The sequence below is a fragment of the Loa loa genome (assembly GCF_000183805.2).
Source record: "Loa loa unplaced genomic scaffold supercont3.24, whole genome shotgun sequence".
NCBI classification, from domain to species: domain Eukaryota; kingdom Metazoa; phylum Nematoda; class Chromadorea; order Rhabditida; family Onchocercidae; genus Loa; species Loa loa.
In genome coordinates this window covers 440,121-450,893 of record NW_018108204.1, presented here as the reverse complement: position 1 = coordinate 450,893, position 10,773 = coordinate 440,121, and the positions used below count along the sequence as shown (strand labels likewise).

At 31.2% G+C, this 10,773-nt stretch overlaps 1 protein-coding gene across 1 annotated transcript; it reads left to right on the top strand.

The window, feature by feature from the left end:
• Positions 1 to 2,809: 2,809 nt before the first annotated feature.
• Positions 2,810 to 3,355, top strand: LOAG_02150 (hypothetical protein; the record flags this gene model as incomplete). The annotated part of the gene is made up of 2 exons (XM_003137688.1): positions 2,810 to 2,929; positions 3,161 to 3,355. 2 exons carry the CDS (start codon positions 2,810 to 2,812, stop codon positions 3,353 to 3,355), a joined length of 315 nt encoding a protein of 104 aa, XP_003137736.1.
• Between the last annotated feature and the right edge of the window lie 7,418 nt (positions 3,356 to 10,773).

The following is a 10,773-nucleotide window of genomic DNA, read 5'->3' as shown; positions in this document are numbered from 1 at the left end:
TAATAATAATAATAATAATAATAATAATAATAATAATAATAATAATAATAATAATAATAATAATAATAATAATAAAGGATGATGACATTCTTTGACTTGTTTTCCAATAGTGGACAAATGTTATGCCGCAAACAAGTGGAAGGAAAAATTATCTCAAGACTTATTATCTCAAGCTATTCTGCACAAGAACCAATGAGAATGTAACAACTTTTATTTAATTTTTCGACTATAATATGCAAGTTTATAAAGTTTCCCATTGTGTAAATACAGTTCAAATGAGGAACACATGCTAATATCTACAATTAGTTAACCACTCACATTAAAGCTTTCAAATAAATTAAATAGTGAATGTGGTGAATCTTTGCTCGATTATAAGGTAAACAAAGCATAAAACTCTTTTATACATCTGAATTGAGCTTTTACATTCTGAGCTATGGCCAGTATATTCGCGAAAAAATCAGGCTGAAGAATTTGGTTTATCTGAGGAAAGCAATGCTAGCATAAAATCTATTTTTTTTTTCGAAATCCTGATTTGCTCGTTTTGATTACAAAAAATGTTTTAAAGGCTTTCTTTCATAAGGGCGTAATACTTCGAAGTATCAACTACCATTGAAAAAATAACCGAACCGAACAACTGGAAGAAGAAGAAATCTTTGATCCTAAATAATTCATCCTAGAAATTAAAAATATGAAGTCAAGTCTGATTGTCTGAGATTATTACTTTTATCTCACACAACAGATAAAAGAGTTCGCAGAGAATATGATTCCATTGTTTTAAATATGCCATTTTCAGATAATTGGAAAGAAGTACCTGAATGACCTACGTTGTTGACCTTTCCAAAAAAATTATTGATCGATTAGTGGGTATGCTTCAATAATTCCCACAAATAAGTTTCTTATATTTATCTTTGTGACAATAATTTATCAGTGACAAGTTATTGTTATTTCTTGATTATCGGACTTGTAATTAATAAACACAAATGAGATGGATAATCAAATTCAACTAAGGTGAAAATATGCATAAGGTAAAAAAAAGAAAGAGAGAAGGAAGAGGAAAGAATGAAGGATGAGAAGGAGAGAGGACATTAAATAGTGACAGGAAAACTTTTATTAAAATATAGCTGTTGTTGCTATTTAGAACAGAACCTATCTTTTGTTATTTAAAACTTTTGGTTAAGATAGGTGAGAAGTGAGAATTTCACTGAAATGTAATTCCAATCAACTCAGTTCATTTTTCCCAAAAGTTAATGAAAAAGAAACTGTGTTTGTTTGTTCATAAAGAGTGACTGATTTATGACATCTGTAAATAAATAGTTTTATTAATTAGTAATTAGTGGTGAATGAATCTATTTGATATTCTTTCCGGTGGCTGTTAAAATTTTTAAAAATTATTTGAATTTTTTGATCTTTTTTTTTCCTCTTTTTTCGGCAAAGATTATCAAAACATAAGTAGAATGAACGCATGTGAAAGTTTTCCGCTTATTGAATATCCACAAGACATAAAGGATTTTAAAATAAAGAAATAGAGATTAGTTTGGGGTAGGGAGAGGTAGGGAAAAGAGCAGAGGATAGTTGAAAGTCATTGAGATAAAAAGATAAAGATTTGAGAGAATCATTTTAAATTAAAATAAATTATGACTCATTTTGTCGTAAGAATAATTTAGAATGATGATGAATTCCTTTGATTATTGGACATTATCAGAAAGGATTATTTTTGATAAGTTACCCATAAACATGAAAATGAAATGTTTTGAAAAGACCAAATGGGAAAGAACGAAAAAATGATAGGCAAAAATGGGAAAAAAAAATCTTAAAGGAATGAAATTTTTGCTACTTTTAATAGGTAAGGGCGCAAATATCTTCAAAAACATAATGTTTAAAGAAATTTACGAAAAATAATGGCTAAATTAAATCATCTGGCCATATAATGATATTTGAGAGTAGCACAGCAAATAAACAAACGAACAAATTTAGGAAATAGTTGTAATGTTGAATTCCGAATGATTGCCGGACCGGAAGTTTGAAGATAAGTTTGAGGTCATAGAAACGACCGAGTGGAAAATGGAACGGGAAAGTACGATTGACGATGTTTACAACCAAAGTTAACAGAGATATTGAAATGACTGGCAAAAATTGGTGCAATGCAGCTGTTGAACAGGGCTGCATTTTATCCTAGGCAAAATTAATGGACAGTCGCACTCGATCACATTTCTTTTTCTATTACAACTGTTGTTATCAGTGCTATGTACTAGTTTGTTTAACAATACTTTATCAAGCAGCAGTGATTACGTATCAATAATGTCAATTTTGAAATGCTGCTCTAAAGAGAGGTCATAACAGCTTACTGTTATGACCTCTCTTTAGAGCAGCATTTCACAAACTGTTTTTTACAAACTATTTTTGGTTATCATTAGATAAAATTATGAACCGAACGCATATCGTCCAGAAATTAAGAGTTATGTCCAACATTTATGGCATTTCGCTAATTATTTAAAAACACAAATGATGTAAAGCTGAGAGTGAGTCAGAGTTGTTAGTTGATAGTCATATTCTGTTTATGAATACTTGAAGGCTTCGTCAAAGCGAAAACAGCAAAAAAACCGGAGACAAACACTTTGACCCAAATTGTTATCATTCGTTATGGAAGTAGAGATTAATGATAAATTATTGTAATGATGATGTTAACAGCGTTGAAGGTGCTATATAAATTACCCAGAAAACCGGGAAAGCGGTCGGGTAATGGTTGCGTGTTGCTTCATGAGATGCGGGAAGTGCTGTATAAATGCACAAAATAGTATGCAAAATAGTAATGGAAGTTAATCCCATAGTTACTATGCTTCAGTTTCTCCACGACATTTCCTCGTCGCGGTGGCGAAGCTTGCGTGCTATGCTTTCGGTGGCATGTGCCTCCTCCAGTTGGATGTCCAGTGTCAGACAAATCTCAACTCTACGACCAAAACGGGCGAACAGGATGGGCTCGCTAACCACCTGACAATCATCCTGGAAGAGTGATAACTCTAACTCCAACCCTGGGCAAATCAGACTTAGTTAGCCGTGTAAGGCCATCCATCTAATAGAAGGATATTTTGACAAAATCTACGTTCTGCGAATTTCACTGTCATTGTCCTAGCTCGTTAAAACCTGGCAAATGAACTTTAAGAATAAAAAGTGGACCAATTCGGTGCACGCTGTGTCTCACCTAAAAAATCCACTACGCAAGCTGGAAGATAAACTTGCATTTGTTGTGTTTGCAACAAGCATGAGTTCAACCCTTATCAAATCTTCGTTCGCGAAGTCTAACCATGATGATGATGATGATGATGATGATGATGATGATGATGATGATGATTATTGAAGATGATAATGATGATGATGATGATTATTGAAGATGATGATGATGGCTATGCTGCAGTATTACATTTGATCAGCTTGATCAATCTGAGCCTGATCAGTCTCTCAGTCCTTTATCTTGAAATGACCAGATGATCAGATAGTTTTGAGAAGAAAAGAGGGAGAGAAAAATAGCCAGTAGGGAGGGGGGAGGGGAATAGAAATATTACAAAGAGACTGATACTAAAAGATCTTCTATGTGACAGTAAGAAGAGTAAATCGGTTGGAAAAAAAAATGGAATCGAGACCAAGAGTGACAGCAGGAAAGGTAAAATGACATGAAAAAGGTAAGGAGAGATAAAATAAGTAAAAATATATGGGAAAATATTCCTTTTTCTCTCTCTCCCTTTCTTTTTTTCTTTTCCTCTCTGTCTCTTATTCATTCCTTTAGTTGATGGAACAGGACCTTGAAAATGGCATATGTTTTGCAAAATAGAAAACTATTTCTGCATCTATCCACAAAGATTAACAGCAGATGTCTGCTTTATAAGCTTCTTTTGGAGAATGGACAAAGCCGCACGAAGCAGCAATTCCTTCGAAACGATTAACTTTTAATTATTTATTTACCACTTGCTATTATTCATTAACGCATCGCTCATTGTAGGAGAAGATTGAACTTAGTCGATCATCGAAATCGAAATTGATTTAAATCATTTCATATTTGTGCTGCTTGCATGATCTCATATATGTTTGCTGTTCAGGTTACAAATTTGATATTAAACTGGTTTAGAGGGAATAAAACAGGCAATAGTTATAGGTGAAGAAATCAACAGACACAGAATAAAGATAGGTTGACATCAGGTAGATTGCACCTACAGGTAAGGAAAGGAAAAGTCTTAATCATTTAAAAAGTTTAGTAAAAGAAAATTAAAATCAATTGTGTAATATCTGATCAAAATCAAAAGCAGTAATTGAAGTTATGGGACGGTGAAACAGTGCGATAATTAGCGCAGCAAGAAATATTGCATAGCATAACGTTCGAGAAACTCAGTATAAACATACGTGAAGTGTTTGTGTATTCGCGAAATAGTGAAATATACCGTAAACACAGCATATTTTGACATTTGACATACCACCGAATTTGACAAGATGTTTGAGATGAGTTTAAAGTAAGCAGTGAAAAGGTCAAAAGATCTATAAGGGATTAAAATAATTAAACAAGAAGCGTTAAGAACTGATCAGTTCCAGAATTTGACCAATCGTATTAGTAGTTCACATTTGTGAATGACACAGTGGTCGTTTACTTTAAAGGTGTATTGCAAACAGATAGGGTAATTGATGGAATAATACTTTTGAGTATCATTGAATTAAACGAATAAATTGTGTTAATTACAGGTTTTTTTTTTTATTTAAAATATTGACAGAGACGATAAAATCATTCATGATTTAAAGGAACAAAAAAATCAGTAAAGAAATGATCCAAATTTATGAAAGGCGAAAAATGAATTTATTGTGGTACGAATAAAGGCGTACGGTTTCTAACCAAATATATGTGTCCAGCTATTGTCCAACTGTAAAGTGGTACAAGACTAAGCGTTGCATCCAAATTAATTCAAAAAGTAAATTGAAAATTATCAATCAATAGAAAGTGTGGTTTAAGTGACCAATACGATAAAATCATTGGCCATTTATTAGCGGGCTTTAGTTGCTACTTTCCAAATTATAAAAATGGATTACAGATTGTCAGAAAAAGTGGAAAGATGAACCAAAACAGGTGACAAACGAGGAGTTTAAAACACTTTGCGACCTTTAAAATACAAATTAGCATTGAATCTGAAAGATACAACAACCTGGACACTCTGATTTATACTGCTGCTATACAGGAGACTTGAAGAAAAACAAGAAGACGAAATTAAAAAAGCACTTAAAACTCATTTGGGAGGAAAATGCTAATTATCTCAGTGACATGAAAGCATTTGTTGCAGTGCCAATATAAAAAAAAAAAAGTTTGGAGATGATTGGAGCAAAAATAAAACTTCGCAAAAGAGGATCTTCCTGTTTTTTCTTGATAAGAAAGAGTGATAGTTTATCTTAATGAAGATGATGTACGAAACTATCAAATGACATTGTGTAACACCTGGCTAAAGTTGATAAAAGCATAGAAGCAGTTTATATAGCTAACCTAGTATGCATAGATCCTCAAATGACTACTATTCTTGTTGTTGTGGTAACTATTCTCAAGTATTGATCTCTTCTTTATTGCCTAACAGTAATTATAGCTCATTTCATATTGATTACCTGATAAGTAGATATTATTAGATTGATGGTCATTTATTAAGCTTAAACAGTTGGGAATACTGTACTATATTCTAATATCGTTTACGAATTTTCATGCACAAATTACATTGTCATTTCAGTCAGTACAAATAGTTTGCTTTGATTAGCATTAATGTAAATGGAATTAAGATTATTATTTTTCCATTAAAAGCCATTAAAAAATATTTTTAAAGTGAAATATTTTACGATTTCCATTTGAAAATATTTCTGCCATTAAAATATTTAGAAAATGAAAGTTTGAATAAAATGCATAAAAACTGAAAAAATTTTTGAGGAATTATTACAAAACAAAAAACAGAATGCATTTTTGAATAGTTATTTTGAACAGCCTATTTTGCCTATCACTAATTATCTTTGGAAAAAAACCTATTATCATTTGAATATTCTTCAATACTATCAATCTGTGCCTATCGCATATAATAGGCCTCTAAAGGATTTTTTCGTTTGTCGTCATTGGTTATTTTTATTTGTCAAATGATCAGCTCAATTTGTTTTCCAAGTATTCTCTACACCAGAGAGGTCCTTGACGCCGGAGCTAAATTTTAAGCTATTATAAATGATGCACTACATGGTCCAATGCGCTTCAATTTGTCAACAGAGCGATGGTTGATATTTTGTCATTACATAATAAGGAGAAGGAGAATAACAAATAAGAGAAAACTATCACAACAGAGTTGATTCTTCGGGAATAATTACCAATAAATTCAAAAACAAACAATTGTTGAATTGAAGAAATGAGACGGTTGAGCTGACAACATGTGCTTCGTCAAATATTAGCAGGCGCATTTGACATGCATGCACTCGTAGCAGAACCGAATGACATGCTGAGCTGAATGACCCGAGTAAATTAGAGGTCGTAGCAATAAACATATATAATCTGAGGACAGATACCACGATAAAACATCAAAAAAGAAATATCATACCTTAAAAGCCTAAAGTTTCAATAATTTAAAAAAAAAAAAAACAATTTCAAGCATGTTTCAGTTAAACGTGTCATTGTTGTTAAAGTGTGGGTGTTGTTTAATGTTTTTTTTTGTTGTTGAAATTAAATTGAAAATTGAAAAAGGAAAGGAAAGGGGAATAGAAGTTCACTAACGATATCAAATGAAGACATCTTCAATTTTGAAATTAATCAGACGGGAGATGACAATAAAAAGGGTTAGATCAAGGGATCGATTTTCATCATTTTAAATTATTGAGAACTGAAAGAAGGAAAGATGAAGGGAAATTTTTTTTTCAAATCCTCGAGAGAGCATTAGACTGAAGTACATGAAGATTTTTCACGGAGGAAGGGGCGAAAATGTCCCAATCCAACTATTTGTCAACCTATGATCATGAAATTCGGAAAAAAAGCAACTACCGATTTTAACATTACTGAGTATACTTCTTTTAGTACTTTGCTTTTGACCTTCAACTTTCTAAAAATCCATCGTAACGTAAATATATCCTCGTTGTAATAAATTTTAATTCGATCAAAGAGAGCAATGGCAGATTTATGAGTTTGTAATGAATTAATAATCGACAGTTAACTTTCAAATTCAATTTAACATACAGTTAGCAGAAGGAAAGCACTACAATTATGTGATAATTTAATAATATCGATTGATGATAACTTTAACAGTTGATTTACTTAGTAACTTCGTGCTTCATTTTCTGTCAACTGAATTAACAATAATTCGTATCCGATCGTGATTAGAACTTTTACTGCCATTATTTCAATGTCTTGAATAACAGCGACAGAATCCAATAAGGACTCAAACAATCTGAATTAAACACATTAATTTTGTCAGGATTTTCCCTGCAAAAGAAATGGAAAAATTGTTCATTGCAAAAAATTTTCTCAAAATTGAATTTTTTTGACAATTTTTAATTATTTTGTAAGGCTCTCTGTAATAAGTTTGTTAACAAAATTTTCTGTAAGTAAAATGTATGCAATACATCTTTTGCATTAACTGCTCATTAAATTGTTTAAAATTAAAAGTTCATGATTCCATCCACCCTATTTATAATGTTTACGTAGTTTGAGATGATTTTAAATTGTCTTGAAATTAAAATTGACTGATTGTTCAACTTATGCAAGTCAAAATTCAATTCCTAATTAGTTGTTTAACTCTTGTAAAGTTTCTCAGTCAAATGTTTCATTTAGATGTGAAGAGAAATGAAATTTCAAACACCTTAGAAGGTATATAACAATACAGTGGAATGAAAAAGTAAGCTTAATTAAACTGTAAATGTACAATGAGAAGTGTCGTAAATGATAGAGTTGATGGAACTTCATCGACAACAGCCAAAACTGAATCCTAAGCATTTTTAAGAGTTTTGAAACGAAAATTTGAATTGACATTTATGTGAGATGAAAGAGGGGAAGAAGGTAAAGAAATAGTACAGGGCAGTTATGGGCTCCAAAAAAAGAATTACTTGGAAATAGAATAGGCTTCTTAAACACATATAACGTGCACTTCCTAGGCCAGTTTTATGAAGTAAACAACCAAAATATTTGGCCTAGGCATATCTTTTGTTTAACGTATGCAAATAAGTGCGTATATATGCGTGTAGACATGCATGTGCTTATATGTGTGTATGTGTGTGTGTGTGTGTGCGTCTGTCTGTCTATTTGTTTATTTCTTTTTTGGAAAAAGTTTTGAGCCTGAAAGAAGAAAGTTTGATGTTTCTAATATCAATTTTAAAGACACTATTGCACTCGCATTCAGGCGTCGAATTAACCGGCAGAGAGCAGAAGAGCCTTCGCCTTCTCTTGTATGTACCATAATTCATTTGCTGCTTGAGGTATATAAATGAAATGAATTCGATAGTTTGGTGAGATGGTTTGTACAACTTCCTTCAATTTTTCCATTCATGGTTTGTTACATTGTCCACAATTAAATATAAAAAATTAAATATAAAAATTAAAAATTAAATATAAAAATTAAATATAAAAAGTTTAAAAACAAAATTAAGCCTGAAAAATATATTTTAAAAAATATTTTCCAAATCAAAAATACATAAAAGTTAGTATAAATTTTGAAGGAACAGGCAATGTTTAATGAACGTTTTTTGTTTTTTTTTTTTTTTTGACTTTAAATTTCAACTCCAAAGAAATTCGATGACACTTTATAGCTCGAATATCTAAATAAATTCATTTCGCATCATACTGTAATAATATTGAAAGGACAATAACTGAACAGAAATGGCGCTTCTGATGATGTTTTATTAGGGAAAACAGTTTCAAAGGAAGGATCATTCCATCCCAATCCCACATTTAAAGTGTTGTATATTTTCATTTGAAAGTTCAAGTAAGCTTTAGGTTTTAGACATCGTATTCCTGCTAGTTTCATATCCAAACAAAAACAATACATTTTTATCTGTCATTTAGTCATATCAATTTCGGTCCTAAGGCAGTGTTGCTTTCATATCCAAACAAAAACAATTTCAAAATGAGAGTTTTGTAATAGTAAAAAAAAAAAATTTCACTAAATCTTATTAACTATTACAAAGCTTCGAGGAAAATCCAATGTTAAATCAAATTATTTTAACTCTCATTTCGAAATTTAATAAGATTTAGTAAAATTTTTTTGAAATTATCTTCAAATCAAAGATATAAGAAAATTAGAATAATTTCCGGTAATAGATTGAAATAAAATAACTCTGAAATCGATATCCGAACATGCTTAAGTTAAGAATGTGACATTTTAAAGTGTCATAAATGAATTTTCCTTACTCCTTTCCTCACTTTTCTCCTCAAATCACAAATTTGGATTTAAGTCCAATTTAAGACCCAATATACTGGCAAAATGCTTCAAAGATATTAAGTATTACTGTCTTGTAACTGATTTGGCTAGAATCTTGGACCTGTCTCAAATAGTTAGTTCAAGCAGTAGTGGACAATACTTTGAGCCATAACTACAATATTTCGTAATTAGAAGATATTAGGCTCATCCAATACCAGCAAAACTGACAACACTTGGTCCAATAATGGTTCGTCATATCTTTTAAGGATGCATTAGAAGTTGACACTTGGAAACTTATGTATAGTGATTCTACCACTTCCCATCACTAGACCTAACATTTATCAAATCTAACTGTTAATTACTGCCACCATATTGATAAGATCCAATGGATCCGGAAATCTGGAAAAATAAACGTAAGCAACTGATTCAGTTGTCTGTACAAATTCAATTACCCAACTAAATCTCATTAGGCAATGACTTTCTTATGATATTTTGCAACAGTAATTAACAACAATGGTATTTTCCTATGGAAATAAGACGTAGGTATCTTCAAAAAAACGGTAAAGTGAACTTTGACCTTATTTCTGTTCAACAGCACTCGTAGCATCACCGTTGAATTTCAATCATATTCTGCAAGAAAGCAGTCAATATTCTCATCTTATTGTAAATGTTTGCTCAGAAATTCGTGGCACAAAGGATGCATTGACTTTACTCTTTGATAACTAACAGAAATTTTTCTTTCTTACTTTTCTTACAAATCAAACTTTTGCGCCACTAAATGACATCACTACTTAGGCTATTATAGTGATTCGATAAACGGAAAAGGAAAAATTTCTTGCCCATATAAGATTTGAAGTTTATTGAGCAGAAATGAAATAATCAGTAATCAATGATTGAGAAAAGATAACGATTATTTGGAGAGTTAAAAGAAGTATAATGAATTGTTTGAAGAAACATGAATACATGTTTAAATTAAATTGAAGAGAAATAAGACTACCGTTGAAATTTGGGAACAATGAATTTTTTTCGAAAATTTGCAGCTTTTTAAATATAGAAACTTTCGATTCCTCAACCAAAGATACGGTAATAGGGAGATTTTTGGAAGAGATTGAACATGTTTTCATGAACAACAACAGCCGGTTTCATTTATCCTAGAAAGGAGTAAAAATTCAAAAATGAATGATAATGGGTTGAAATGAACATAACATATGATGAAAGGCAAAATTTATGTCCATCAACTTTTAATGGGCCAATTGTATAGAAATAATAAAATCCCCTGAGGCTTCACTGACGACTTTGTAAAAAAAAAAAAAAAAAATAGCGAAAAATTGAGTCTCTACTAGCTTAATATTTAGCAAAGGTTTTGTAAAAAAAATCT